The following is a 15653-nucleotide window of genomic DNA, read 5'->3' as shown; positions in this document are numbered from 1 at the left end:
TATATCTATAAGATTATGTTTGTTAATAAAAACAAGTACAAATTTTATGGTTAGCTGGTTGAGAAGAAAGAAAAAATTTCTCTTCTCTGGTTTGAATGTGTAAAAATTAAAGAAAAAATATATAAAATTATATAAATACACTAACTAAAAAAAGAATGTTAGTGACATTCTTTATATTCTTTTGTTAACCATCTTTATACAATTAGTTAAAATTATAAATTTTGATGAGTTGTATTTTTAAATCATGAGAAAAAAAAATCATTAAAATAAGAAGTAAGAAATACTAAAATGGATATTTTTAATCAATTTCAACTAATTTTACGGTATTAGAAAAAGAGTGTTAAAAAGGATGTTGCTAACATTTATCAAAGAATATCATGCAATGTAACTTTTTTTTTTATAATTTTTACATAAAAAAATCTTTCACTTTAATTTCTTTTTGGAATCCAAGGATCTTAAGATAAGATGAGATGAGACGAGATATATATATTTTTTCTTTGTCTGAAGGTATCAAAAGATGAAATAAGTAAAACACTGTTTTCCAACTACCATGAATCATTTTTTTCTTCTATTTCCATCAATCTAACATGGTATTTTATATCTATTCTACAACATTTCCCTCTCTTTCCACCAATTAAACAAAGCATAAATGTCTGCCAAGAGGAAGGGTGTCGAATTGTTAACCTATTATATTGTATTAGAAATTTATCAATGTACACTCTATTTTAAATTAATGAATTTCAACTAATCTATAGTGCTAGAAAAACAGTATTAAAACAAGTATCACCGGCATATATCAAAAAATATTCTGCAATGTAAAAAAGGATAATTTTATAATTTTTTTAATAAAAAATCCATCATTTTAATTTCTTTTCTAATAAAAGAATCTTAAGATGAGATGAAGTGAGACTTATATATATTTGTTTTTTTTTTCAGTAGAAGTTATCAAATAATGAAATAAGTAAAACACACTGTTTTTCAACTACCATGAATCATTTCTTTTTGTTTCCATCAATCAAACAAGATGTTTTACATCTATTCTACATTATTTCCCTCGGTTTAAGTTTAAGGATTAAGATAAAAATTTAAAAACTAATGTAATATTTTTCTTAATTTCAAGAAGAACTGATGTGACAATATTATATCAAGGACAAAATGGTGGTTTATTTGAAAAATATCAATGCTTTTTCTTATGATACTTTCTCTTAGTTTAAACTTCAGTTATATGTGGCCTATTTTCTTTGATTTCTTTTTTTTTTTCATTAAATAGAAAATTTAAGTCAGATAAATTTTACAAAAATATCTTTATAAGTTTAAAATTTAAATTATTCACATAATCCTTTATTTTTATTTTAGGTTACAATTTAGTCTTTTATTTTTTAAAAGTTATAAAATAGTATCTTAAGTAATTTTTTATAGCATTTTTACTCCCGAAATAATGTCTTTTTAAAATGATTCAATTCAAGTTTAGTTCTAAATAGATTCGGTTCAAATTAGTTTTTTTTTACACTCCAAGTAATATTAAGATTCACTCATTGGTGCCGTAGGATTAAAGGGTGTTCAAAAGCACACATTATAGAATAAAGTGATCTATTTTGTATTTAAATTATATTATAAACAGATGATATATTAAAAAATATACATGTTGATGAGCTCTTGAAACAAAAAAAAAATTATTCAATAGTGTGAAGACTCTACATGTATCTCCATCAAGACCTCTATTGGTCAACAACTTTGACAAATGAAAAAATAAGACTAGAGAAGTGATATTAGGATTAGTTCAACGTGCAACCTAAAACTCTATTTATAGCACGCTAAAGATACTAAATTTCTGATCAAATCAAAATTATTATTGATAGTATCTTTTTTTAAGCTATATTATTTCTTGTTACCTTTTATTGCTAACTATTTAGCAATTAAAATTGAAATAATAATTGACCAAGTCAAACTTGTATCTAACCGTCTTTTCAATCCAAATTTTAAATACAAAATCATATATGTTTGTTTCTCTTCTTTCACCAAATCTTTTATATTATTTATATTTTCAGTATTGGCAAAAATATAATAATATTCCACCTTTTTGAAATCAATTAATCATTTAATCATATTAAATTATCTAATTTAATTAATCACCAAATATTAAAATAATTTCTTTAACAGAGATTAGAACACTCGTTTGTATGTGACCTCGTAGGTTCAATACTAAGCCAGTAATATATTAGTCAAATTAATATACTAATCAAGGTAGGTATCTAGCAATTCTCCTTAACGTCCGGATAACATGAAGTAGCATTTTACTTTCAAGAACTATTAGAAGAATAGTGTAATAATTTCTTTCATCTTTACAGCTCTGAGTTAACTCTAAAGTATGATATTAGTGTCAAACTCTTTTGAATTAACTCATAATGACTTAAGAAATTCATTTCTTCTTTCATTTAATTTTTCTGGCAATGATATAATTTTATTCATAGAGCTCAAAATCATTACCAAGAGTTGATAGATTCCTTCTTGATTAATCATTAATTCTACAGGTATTTAATCATATTCAATATCCATTCAACAAGTGCTCTAAAACATTAGGTGTCTGGAATTAAAATACAACAAATAACCTGTTAATTACTATGACAATCTCATGCCAAAGAAAGCTATTATACCTCTTCTTGAAAATTTTTTATTGACAATTTATGATAAATTTTAACCATTAGAAAATTTCAATTGAGTCAGTTCAATGATTACATCAACATGTGACTCATCTATATATGCAAATTAATAAATGAGATATATTAATATTTATCCAATAAATACTATCACATATATATTAATCTATCTGGATTATTAATATCCTATTTACAATAATCCTATGATAAAAAACGGTTTAGATTAAAATTAGAACAAACTTATTTCTTATTATCATAATCTCTTTTATAATAACAAGTCTTTAATTTTAATCAAGAACATTATCTAATGAACCATTTGGTTAAATAATGAAATATGACAATGAAAATAAAATAATACTTTATTATTAAAATTAGAATTAATTACCTAATGACTTAAATCGTGGATATATAAACTTATTCCCAAAACCGGTACAAGTAGAATGAATGTTGTAATCATGTTCAATCTTTAAGCCATCCTTTGGTTGTAATGAGGGAAGAGAAGGGAAAAGAAGAGAATAGATGAGAAGAGAATAGATGAGAAGAGAAATAGAATAAAAATAAAGGATATTTTACTGAAGAAAAATAAATAAAAAATAAGATAAAAATATTTGAATTAAAATTATTAGATTAGTAAAAAAATTATTATTGGCGTGGATGTGACATTCTTTTTGGAGAGATGATACACTACTTCCAGGGAGCACAGTAACCTCTACACGGAGATAGAGGCATTTCCATGCACTTCTCTTCAATTTTGTGTGAAAGATTTTAAGTGCGGCACCCTGACATTTTTAAAAAACTTTTGCAATCTCTTCAAAACCAAACCATCATCACATGCACATTTCTCCTTAATTTAACCCCAACCATACCACCCCTAATCGATGTTAGATTCACCCTAAGCGATACAAAGGTTTGTTGTGACCAAAACATTAGTATATGATAAAAACTTAATTAATTTTGTCATTCTTATTGTTTTTTTACTATAAATATCTACGAAGAGATTTATTTAAACAAAAGCCTTATTAATTATGTTATATTGTTAGAAAATATTTTTCATTTGGCCACAGATTAAAAAAATAATAAAATGATTAAATAGTACACTTTAAAATGAATTAGAAAGTATTTAGAAATTAGAATGATAAAATGAGTGGAAAGATCCACCAAAAGAATTTAGTGGCAGATCCTCAAGAGAGTAGTATCCTATCCACAAGACAAGCAAGTGAAAGAAAGTACTTAAAGCAATGGACATGGTGCTCCAAAATCTAGATAACTAACTTAATTGAATTGAAACATGAGTGAGAATAGTAAAACCCTGCGTTTCGGCATCTTAGGCTGCGCCAACATCGCCAGAAAAGTGGCTCGAGCCATTGCTCTCGCTCCGAACGCCACTCTCTGCGCCATCGCGAGCCGTTCCAGAGAGAAGGCGGAGAAGTTCGCCGCCGAGAACGGGTTTCCGGCCAGCGTGAGGGTTTACGGGAGCTACGATCAGGTGTTGGAGGATCCATGCGTGGACGCCGTGTACCTCCCCCTCCCCACGAGTCTGCACGTGCGGTGGGCGGTTATGGCCGCCAGTAAAAAGAAGCACGTGCTGGTGGAGAAGCCCGTGGCTCTTGACGTGGCGGAACTCGATCGAATCTTGGATGCGGTTGAATCCAACGGCGTGCAGTTCATGGATGGTAGCATGTGGCTGCATCACCCTAGAACTGCCCACATACAACGCTTGTTCTCTGTTCCTCATTCTGCTAATAGCGTTGGACCAGTTCGTTTTGTAAGTCTTCCAAGTTCCAATCATTTGAATTTTTTTTTAGTTAGTTCTTAGTATTGTAGGTTTTGTAAGAAATCTTTGCTACAGAACATCCAATTTATTAAATATTTGCTGCTGAACATCCAATTCTATACATTTGTTTAATAATGTTAAATTTTTTATAATCACAGGATATGAAAATTCAACTTCTTTTTTTTTTGGCTGCCTAAAGATTAAACTCTATCATGGTTTTAAATTACGGTTGTGGTGAATCAGAAAACCTTTACATTGTGGCAAATGTGAAAAATGTGGCTGATGTGGTCGCAAATGTGGAGTGTCAAAATACCTAGTCATTGTGGATCACAATTTAAAACCATGAACGCTATTATCAATAAACTGACACACATTTATAATTTGTATTGTTTTGAAGATCCACAGCACATCAACAATGCCAGCAACACCTGAATTCCTAGAGAGTGACATTAGAGTAAAGCCAGAGTTGGATGGTCTTGGTGCACTTGGTGACTTGGCCTGGTACTGCATTGGTGCTTCCTTGTGGGCAAAGGGCTACCAACTACCAACCTCTGTCACTGCTCTTCCTGATTCTACAAGAAACGATTCTGGAGTCATCGTGTCCATCACAGCCTCTTTGCTGTGGGATCAACCAAACCAAACATTTGCAACCATTCACTGCTCCTTTCTTTCCCACACTTCCATGGACCTGGCCATATGTGGTTCCAATGGCTCTCTGCATCTCAGGGACTTCATAATCCCATATGGTGAGACTAGTGCTTCGTTCGATCTCACACTTGGTGCTAAGTTTGTTGATCTTCACATTGGGTGGAATGTGAGACCAGAGGAAGTTCATGTGGCCAATGAGCTCCCACAAGAGGCTCTAATGGTGCAAGAGTTTTCTAGGCTTGTTGCAGGTATTAGAGATTGTGGATCTAAACCCTCTACCAAATGGCCTGAAATCAGTAGAAAGACTCAACTAGTAGTTGATGCAGTGATCAAGTCACTAGAGCTTGGCTGCAAACCTGTTTGCTTGTAGATAGATGGTTACAAAGCATGTTGTCATTAATCCAACAGATCCTTCACCAAACATCCTTAATCCAATGCCACCATCAGAAACACCCTTAAGCCAACCGAGTGTTTGAAAATTGGAATAGATAAGTCATGAATTGTAACAAGGAAGCCATCTTTTGAAACTGCAATTCCTAATCAGAATTGTTCATGTTACTGTAAGTATAGATGATGAAATTTGCCATCGGAATCAATGATCAATGCTTATTTATAAGTCAATTTCCATTAATTATAGTTTTTGTTTCAATTTAGTCGCTAGTAAACTTAAGAAAAAAACCATTTGAAAAATAGAATTTAACTGTAACTGATAAGCATTGAACTTTGGTTCAGTGAAAACTGTAACCGATTAGGGGATGCTGAGGTAAAGAGGTATGGAAACTATAGGGGAGAAATCATTATATAACTTCTGGATGCAGCGGGTTACTATTGCGAAAAATAGAAATTTACTAATAGATATTGGTGTAGGTTTTGAACTTAAATTCCACAAATTTGATGAGTGTATCTATAACATAACACTTGTAGGCTTCTGGTTGAGGGATTTTTTACTGTTGAGATAACAGTGATATCCCATTTTATCCTTTCACGTTTTCTTTTCATGTTGGACTCTCTTTGCATTTTTTGTTTACTGTTGAGAAAGAAATGAGGGTCAGGTTCTTTTGTTTGGCCCGTAAAAGTCCGGCCAAAGTCTACAAGGGTTTCACAAATCAGTGCGCCCTTTTTCTATTTGTTTTGTGATCTCAGGCAATGCACCATCCATGCGGGTTCCATGAGTGCGCCATCAGTTAACAGCAAGTAGTATCAGCTCTACCCAGAGTAATCTAATTTATATATAATTAAAGTTATTTAAGTACTTTTAAATTAGAGGTACAGCATGTATTCTGTTGAGTGGATCAAGTAAAAAAATTGGAGACTTCACAAAAAGGATTTCACAATTTCATTGTATATTTGATATCATATATGCAGTGTCATCTTTGATATTTTTGAAATTTGGAGTAAAAACTAAAAAGGGATCCCTAAACAACAACAGACGTATTTCATAAATAAGACAAAAAATTCCATAAATTTATAAATTTAATCATAAAAAAAATAATACACAAAACTCTTATATATTAAAAATTCTACCAAAATAATGAAGTTAATAATTTTTTTTTAAAAGTTATAAAATCCCTCAAAATAGGATCTTGGCGGGCGCATGTGTCTCAGACGCGACCGCAGTGCATATATGCACCTATCCAATTTACTTCAAGTCTATTTTGATGGACCAGTTTTAGTATACAAATCCATTTATTAGGTTTTTATCTATGACTGTGTTTTGTATATAGATTGGAAACCACAGACTTGACATAATGTTGTAACCAGGGAGACCGTCATGCAATCTTCATCGTCAGTGCCACCATTATTGGTTTTCTTCCTTTAAGTTTTCTTTTTTGTTCAATTTTTGGGTAATTATTTTCATTTCTTTTTTCCAATTAGTAAATGGCCTTATGTTGCCTACGTCGATGCCGCCCCTCTCCGTCAGCCGCAGCCTCCCCGCGGCCTCTCCCATGCCGTCGTGCAAGGTTGCGCTGTCCTCTCTCTCTGACAACGATAAATCAGAGCATGGTCCGTGGTGATTTTGTTTCTTTTGTTTTTTTCTGATTGATTTCTCCCTACTTGTTTTCCTACTAATTTTTTCTTCACTAATCCTATGTTTGCAATGAATGGATTTGGTTTGGTGGAATGTTGAGGTCCATACTGATTTGTAGGTAGTGAAAGAGTGGGTTTGTGTTATCTACAAGGGTTTTTCACTCGTTTATTATTTCCAATTCAACATCTTTTGGTTAGAGAAGGAAGGAAGTATCGGAAGAAATTTTTTTTGGTGAGTTGAAGGAATATTGGCCAGTGAGCTTCAGAATGCATCTTTTTGATTTTGACTACCCTTTAGCCAGTGCCTTTTTTCATTAGAAGCATCTTTTGGTACGAATTATTCTTTCTCCCGCAAGAAGCTCCTCCTCCTCCGTGGAAGCTTTGAGGGTTCTTTGATGCAGGAACAGATTGTCGTTCCATTTCTTTAAATTTGCTGAAATTTTTGTTTTCGAGCTTTTCATTTCTGTCGGGGGGCTGGAGTTTGGAGGTATGGATCTATATTTTCCTATCTTAACTTTTTCAAACTACTATTATGTAATAGGAATTACTGATTTATCAAGTCTATTTTTGATATGTTTAGTCTGTTAACAATTACCATAAGTGAATTTATTCCCTATGATATTGTGTGTATATGTAAATTTGTTTGGGTCCCTTGGGTGGAGTACGCTCAGGTATAGGGTATTTGGTTTTTCTGAATTATGATGAAAAAAGCGCTGACTTGACTAATGGATAAGTTTGTGTTTGCAGAAATTGATTGTTCAAGTGTTTGGGGTGTAAAGAATCCATGATTCACTTGGGGAGGATATCACATTTTTGTGTTAATTCCTCACAATGTTTCTGTCTTATTTGCTCTACTATTTATTTTAAATAAATATTATATATATAAATATATTGGTTGAGGACTAAAACAAGTGTAACCCATACAAATTGAAAATGGTGTCTTATGCATTTCCAAGTGTCAATTGTTGTTTATTTGAATTGCACGTAATTGAGACTTCCAACTAGGTTTAGGCATTGTAATTACATGCAATATTAGTATTATCTTTTATTTAGACAGATTGGTTCAGGACTAAATTTTTAAATGTTACAAAGTTGTCCGGACTTCCTAACACATGGTTAAATGATACAAACGTTTTTTTTATTATATTTTTTTAAATTTATTTACATTTTATAACCTTAAATAATAAATATATTATTAGTTGTTCAAATTATAATAATTTTGTTTTTAATCCTTTAAATTTAAAATTATTTTTAGAGTCCTCAAATTTGTAAAATGCTCCTTTTAGATCTTATGCATAATGTTAATCAAACAATTAATAAGAGATTCACAATTTATATCAACTACCGCTAAAAATTGATTTTTTATTTTATATTTTAAAGTATAATTTCCTGTGTTACAATCAAGTCAATAAGAAAAGTAAAAATTCATTATTTGCTTTAATTTTTTTATTTATTGATTATGAACTTTAAATCACCAAAAAAATCGTGTTTTAGAATATGAAATATAAAATCAAATTCTCACGGTAAAAAAATTGTCACAAATTATAAATTTTTTATTTTCTATTTTGACTCATTGTGCAGAATGACTAAAAATAATATTTTGCAAATTCTATAAGTTAAAAAAATAACTTTAAATTTAAAAAATTAAAAAAAATTAACTCAAATTTAAAGGACTAAAAACATATAAAAAAAATATTAAAGTCTATTTTATATCATTTTAAACTTGAAAAAGACAAAATACCGGTTGAGACACTAGTTTGATAACACCTTAAATAAAACATGCAAAATCTACCATCAGAATGAAGGTGCATAATTTTAGCAAAAATTGAGAAGTCAACTACTCCTAATCACAACTAATTCTGGGACATAGATTTAAGTCATCGTAAGTTGCCAAACTACATTTATATTCATATTTACGTATATTAGTATCTCCCACTACATACCAACCTTCATATGTAGTGAAATAACAAGTTACACATACACTAGTACGTACATAATCCAGAATCATGAAACTAGTTAACGGAATAAAGGGATATGCACTGATGACATCAAAGTTCTAATTACTAAATTAGTATTGGGGTGGTAACAATTCAATGAAAAAGATTGCGGTTGCGTAGATTATAATTTTTTGTAACTGTGATTGAATTCTCTGCAACTTCTTGTGGAAGTATATAGTCAGGATCATCAAGGCAATTCACATCATCAGGTAAATCGGCATCTATCCATTCAGACCAATCCTCATAATCAGTATACAAGTCCCATGACAACTCCTTTTCTTTTTGCATGCTGTTAACCTTGTTTATTAGAGTTAGCAGCATTTGATGGTTCAAGGTCTCATAGTTCCTGCATGATTAACAAGCAATTCTATAAGATATATAATTTACATTTGAATAGCTAACTTCTAATATTTGTACACTTACTTGTATGTGAAAATTGCATGTAGAAGTTGCACTAAAGCTGCTACCAGGAAAAATAATCGGGCCATGTTTATTATCCAGGTTTGGTGCTCAATGTTATCACCGGTTAAACGGATAATGAGTACTTCCACAAAGAGAGTAGCACAAAGCTCTGTAAACAGCCAATGATATTTAGTCAAATAATTAATTAGAGGTTTATAAACTAAAAGCACTAATTGGAATACATACCAATATATAGGAATGGTCTGATATTGTATGTTTGCTTTGTACTGGTCAACATGAAGATGACAAAGATTAATACGGAATAAACGAAGAAAGCTTTGATCATTCTAGATTCAAGTAACAAGGTATTTTGCAAAGCAAAAATCCTGTCTAAAACAACAAACATGGAAGCCTGCTTTGATTCAAAAGATTCCTGTAAAGTAGAAATAGAAAGTCCTGTTTAAAATTTCATATATATATATATATATATATAACCAATAGTCTACAAGAAATTGCAAACCTGAGAAGACAGTATTTCCTTTGAGTTTTCCATTAAACGATCATGAAATCCTTGAATCTGTTGCTGACGCTGAAGAAGCTCTTCATGTTGTCTATGCCCATATTCAGCAAAATATTGTAGGGTCTTCCTGTAATACACCAAGGAGGTCAATATTTTTCCAAATATAATTTCTGAATTCAAATTTATGAGAGTTAACTTATCTACCTGCTCTCTTCTAGTGCTTTAGCTTGAGACTCAGTCAATGAGTTTAGGCCCTCAAGTGCTGCGGATTGCCCGTCTAAAAGAATTTGTTGCTTATCTAAGGAAATTTCAGCCATATTCCCAATATCTTCAGCTTTGCTTTGCAGGTTGTCCATTTTTGATGACATAGCATCTCCAACTTTAATTACCTCATTCTCAATCTCAATGGCTTCATTTCTTAACTTTTCAATTTCTCTACCCAAATAATTGTAAGAGTCTTTGAGCATCCCTACCCCATCCTCCAAGTTTCTCTTCATATTCTCTTGCCCTTCTTTTAACTGTGTTTGTGATAGTGCAATTTTTGTAGTTTGCTCGTAAACACTCTTCGAATGCGTTAATACAGAATCAATGTGACCTTCCAAATTTTTAGCAGTTTGAGCTACTTGTTTTGTGTGGCTACCAATTGAATCAAGAGAATCATGAATTTGTCTTGAGCCTTGTAATAGATGTTCTGATTTCTCTTCAATGCTATCTAACTTGTCCTCAACATACTGGGCCGAACTTTTTAATTCAGTCACAAGTCTCTCTGTTTCATATTTGAATGCATGTGTCCTATAAAAGGATATAAAACTTTAGTCAAGTTGAGACACAAACAAATCAAAATAAAAAGTAAAAACACAAATAAGAAAAGAAATTGCACTTAACTGCAACTGATAACAAATGGTATTGGTTTCGAGGTAGAATTCAAGGTAAACCTTATGGGCAAGGTCATCTAAGGATCTTGAGCATACAGCAATGGAAGATTTGGGGTCACAATGGGGAAAAGGAGACCTGCCAGAATCCCTCTGAAAGCAATCACTAAGGTGCCAAGCCAATCTAGACCTCTTCTCATCAACAGCCAAGATTTCAGAACATCCAGCAAAAAGATGTTGATAAGCATTTTGCCAACACGAGTTTGAGCTAATCATTTTCTTCTTAGCATTTTCTATTAACTTCACTCCCTTATGGTCATTGAAGGATTCAATAGAGAACTCAGCACTTGAACCTCTAAAATTGCCTTCATTGGTGGTATGAGTCTTGTCACTAGAGGGAGTCTCCTTAGATGATGAAAACCAACCCCATGACTCGCCTCTTAATAAGAACGAGAGCAAAATAAAAACAAGAAGACGACCCTGATGATCCATTGGAGAGTTTTATCAGAATTTATGTCCAAGTTCTGCAGCGATGATCAAGCCTGCATCAAACACACCATAAAGTTAATCAACTTTTTGTTACAAAAAACTATGGAGTGTTTGGATAGACTTTGGCAAAATTGATTTTGAATGGTATTAATTTTGAAGTGATGTGATTTATGTTTGGATGTTTTATTATAAAGTTAAGAGTAAAATTCAGTACATAGTTTTGGATCCAATGCAACTCAAAGTTGACTCAAAATCAGTTTTGAATTCTTCTTCAATGTGAAATCAAACATGTAGTGAAATTGTATCCAAAATCAATTCCTAACATCAAACCAAACACGCACTATATTTCACAACTTAAACGGTTATAGAGATCATGTTCCACACAATCACTAAAAAAATAAAAGACGAAACCCAGAATACGAAGTAAATTGAGAAGCTGAAACATGCCATATAAGCTTCGCATGTCGAAATTAAGATATAAATTTGACCAACAAAGCAAAAGGTTGTTTTTCAGTAGAGGACTACAAAATCAAAATGTTTGTTTGGGAAAAGAAGGAATATGAATAATTTCTGGTTGGCTGCTTATATTATAAAGGGTGTAACGGTACACTGGGAATTATGACGATTGGTTTTTAATATAATTTACTCCTAAATATTTTCATTCTGTTTTGTTTTAATTGCAAATAATTATTTGTTCTTTTTTGTGGACAACACCCAGTCTTATGTTTCTTTGAAGACAAAGGGAAACAAAACTTGGAGACTATCGAAACGAAACTCTTAATTTACATTACTGGTTTGGTTTTTCTATGCCAAACCCCTAAGACCTTTGGTTGGATGTCTCGAACCTAAAGTAGTAATCAACTGGGGCAAGTAAACCAATCAACCCATGTTCCATTGTGCCCTTTTGAGTCTTGAAAAGGTTAACTTCAGGGAAGGGTGTGAAGATGGCTAATTAAATCTTATCGTGGCTTTCTAATTGTAGCATAAGCAAAACTATAAACATCATTGATACCCTTTTATTCTCTTTCCTTCTTTTTAACGCGGAAAACAAAAACACAAATCTCCATGCCGGGTAGTAGTATGCAGTATATGCACTTCACAAATCACAATTAAATTGGGAGAGAGAGAATAGAAACTTGTAAGGAAAGTCTACCTCGGCAGATCCTCTATTTTCAATAGTGTGTTCAATAATTTATTGTTGGGGTCAATGCTTGAAAGGGATATGTTTATTTTATAGGTAAAAATCGAAGACACGGTAAGAAAGTTTATAATAATTACACACTATCCTATTCAATCAATTCAACTAAATTTTTTAACAAGAAAAAGAAATATATAAGAAAAGAGAAACTTGGAAACCAAGAAATATAAGATAGAGACAAAACAAAGTAACAAACTGAAAGTAGTTGAGAGTAAACTTTCCTTCTTTTTTTTTCCCTTTAACAAGTCACTAGTGTAAATCACAATTAAAATATTTTACAACTTCACATCATGAAAGGGTTCGCATCAATGAATTATCATTCTTTGTGAAAGTATAGTATCGAATTTAGTATTTCTAAACAATAAAAAAATATAGAAAGGAAGATTTTTTTTAAAAAAAAAATAATGTGAAAGCATTCAACATCAAACACCCGTTAAAAAATTCTATTCAATTAAAATAAAGTAACTGCCATTGAATTACATAAAAATAATATCAAGGATCTCCAAACAAAACCAAATCAAAAAAGAAATTATTAAAAAAAAAACATGCCGTATCTTTTTATGCAATCATTAACATGAATTTAGAATCTGGATTTTGAATTTGATGGCTAAATAACAAGTAAATTTATCGCTTAAAAAAAAAACTGTTGCACCGTTTTGCCGCTGCAATACAAAAACAAACGACAAGGAGAAACTGTCCTCATGAAAACCAAGAAGAACGCGAAAGGGCTGTACGTTAATTAAAGTTACGAATTGAATGAATAAATTTGAAGTCAAGCAGCAAAAATTCCATGTAAATTGTTCGAGTTCCCACACAAATGAAACAAACCCAGAGACTAATTTTCACTTCTTCTGTGTGAATGCACGTATCAATCACAAAACTATGTGTTATAACTTGCAAGCACCAGAAAATGATAAAAAGATAAAAACACAGAGAGAGGGAGAGAAACAAACCTCTATTGAGTGGAAAGGGCGCGTTTCACTGTGTGTTGCGTTTGAAAGATCATGAAATTGATGTGGTCAACCTTACATAGGACGAAGGAAACAATGGGACACAACTCTTGCCCGTTAAAACGGTGCGTTCTGTCCGAAAAGGCGCGTAACCGTTACAACCCGTTTCAACTTTCAAGCTTGCTCACTAAGCTGAACCACCTAATGGCCGTAGTCATAATAATATATTATATTACATATAAATAATTACTCATCTTTTTCATATTATTTTTAAAAGAGTGCAGGTTTTTTTTTATTTATTAAAATGTCAGAATTTTGATGTGCAAATATAAAAATCTTAAGTATATCCAGTACTTTTTTGTGTGCTGTTTTCTTATTTTCTTTCTTCTATTCTAATCTTATTATTTTGTCATGATTTCCTATTTTTACTAGGTTTCTAATTAGTACAATTTTGTTGTTTTTTTTATGGTTGTTGTCCTGTGCTATGATTTCTCCTAACGCTAGAGATCTCCTACTCTATAACATAAAAGTGTATTATTCCCTTGTTCTTAGATGAGACAGGATTTATATAAAGCTCTCTAATTACAGTAAGATAAGATTATATTTTAACCCATAAATCATGAAGATAAGATATACTTAAAGAATTTTATGATTATATCTTGTCTCTATTCCATAAAACATGGAGATAATATATAATTTGAATAAGATATATTCGGATATAGTTAATACATATATGATCAAATTCATTGCTCAATTTGTTTCTTTTTTCTTCATTAGTATAGCTCCAATAATTAGACAATTCATCATAGGAAATTTTATCTTTTGTGAAGAGATAAAATTTGGTTTCCATCATTTTATGAAAAGTTGATAAATTTGGTGGATACATAAAAGATATTCTTTCTTTTCCATCACTTTGACATGTATGAAAAAAAAATTCTGAAATTTCATTTTTTATGACATTTTCTGATAGAACTCACAGATAAATTGTATGAATTAAACAATGTAAATGGTAAAGAGAATGAAACGGTTTTTTGATTAATGGAAATATTGGGAAAACTACAGCAAATATCCAGAGCAAATGCTCCTCCAGAGAAAAGATTCTCCTCGTACAATGATAACAATAAACGTGCGTCCCCCAAACACTACTCCTCCCCCCATATATTACTCACGGCTAACCACTTCCTATAATTCAGGGATATTCACGGATTCCCTTTGCCCATCACTAACAGAATGGTTCCCCACCTTCTTACTCCTACGAACGTACACTCTCCACACAGCAGGATTGGGCCTTTCAGCAGGATTGGGCCTTTCATTAATACTAGGCCCAGCAGTGGTTCTATCATTGCCTCCCCCAGAAGCAACAGTCTTGTCCTCAAGACTAAAGAAGGAAAATTGACTTTTCAGAACTGATTCGTCCTCCCAAGTGGTGTCTTCTATCGTTCGTCCCTTCCAACGCACTAACCATTGTCGCACGCGCTGTCCACCTTCCGTGACCGACCTTGAAGCCAAAACTTCTTCCGGCTCTTCTAAGGCCTCTGGCTCCACCTCTAATCCTTCTGGTAATTGTGGTTCAGCCGAATAATTCCCTATAGCCTTCTTAAGTTGAGATATATGAAACACAACATGAATTCTACTTCCTTCAGGCAGCTTCAGCTTATAGGACACAGCTCCTACTTTCTTAAGGATAGGAAAAGGGCCAAAGTATCGTGGAGCAAGTTTTTGATTAATGCGTCGTGTCACCGTCTGTTGTCGATGAGGTTGAAGCTTCAGAAATACCCACTCCCCAACCTCAAACGAATACTCCTTTCTGTTCTTGTCAGCATATCGCTTCATCTGTTCCTGTGCTCGAATCAATTGATACTTTAATTGACGTAAAGCCTCGTCACGGTCAATCAACTCTGTAGCTACAGCCTCCACCTTAGTTTCTCCTTGAAGAAATCTCACCACAGTAGGTGGTTTTCTTCCATACACTGTTTCAAACGGTGTTGTACCCGTAGACACATGAAATGTGGTATTATACCACAATTCTGCCCAAGAAATCCATCGTGACCACTCCTTCGGTTGTTCTGATGCAAAACAACGAAGATATGCTTCCAAACACCGATTTACCACCTCGGT

The 15653-nt window shown here is 32.3% G+C and overlaps 2 protein-coding genes across 2 annotated transcripts; one reads left to right on the top strand and one right to left on the bottom strand.

Moving 5' to 3' along the window:
- The first annotated feature begins 3824 nt into the window (after positions 1-3824).
- LOC114394512 (uncharacterized oxidoreductase At4g09670-like) lies at positions 3825-5700 on the top strand. The gene is made up of 2 exons (XM_028356105.1): positions 3825-4422; positions 4829-5700. The coding sequence occupies exons 1-2, from the start codon at positions 3946-3948 to the stop codon at positions 5447-5449; spliced, it is 1098 nt and encodes a 365-aa protein (XP_028211906.1). The 5' UTR covers positions 3825-3945; the 3' UTR covers positions 5450-5700.
- Positions 5701-8990: 3290 nt separating this feature from the next.
- LOC114395963 (protein GAMETE EXPRESSED 1-like) lies at positions 8991-13674 on the bottom strand. The gene is made up of 7 exons (XM_028357831.1): positions 13539-13674; positions 10912-11440; positions 10231-10818; positions 10027-10153; positions 9753-9939; positions 9528-9675; positions 8991-9450 (listed from the first exon to the last, which is right to left on the bottom strand). Exons 2-7 carry the CDS (start codon positions 11388-11390, stop codon positions 9198-9200), a joined length of 1782 nt encoding a protein of 593 aa, XP_028213632.1. The 5' UTR covers positions 11391-11440; positions 13539-13674; the 3' UTR covers positions 8991-9197.
- Between the last annotated feature and the right edge of the window lie 1979 nt (positions 13675-15653).

Source organism: Glycine soja, chromosome 18, assembly GCF_004193775.1.
Source record: "Glycine soja cultivar W05 chromosome 18, ASM419377v2, whole genome shotgun sequence".
Lineage (NCBI taxonomy): Eukaryota > Viridiplantae > Streptophyta > Magnoliopsida > Fabales > Fabaceae > Glycine > Glycine soja.
The sequence above is the reverse complement of the archived record's forward strand: the minus strand, read 5'-3'. Positions and strand labels throughout refer to the sequence as shown.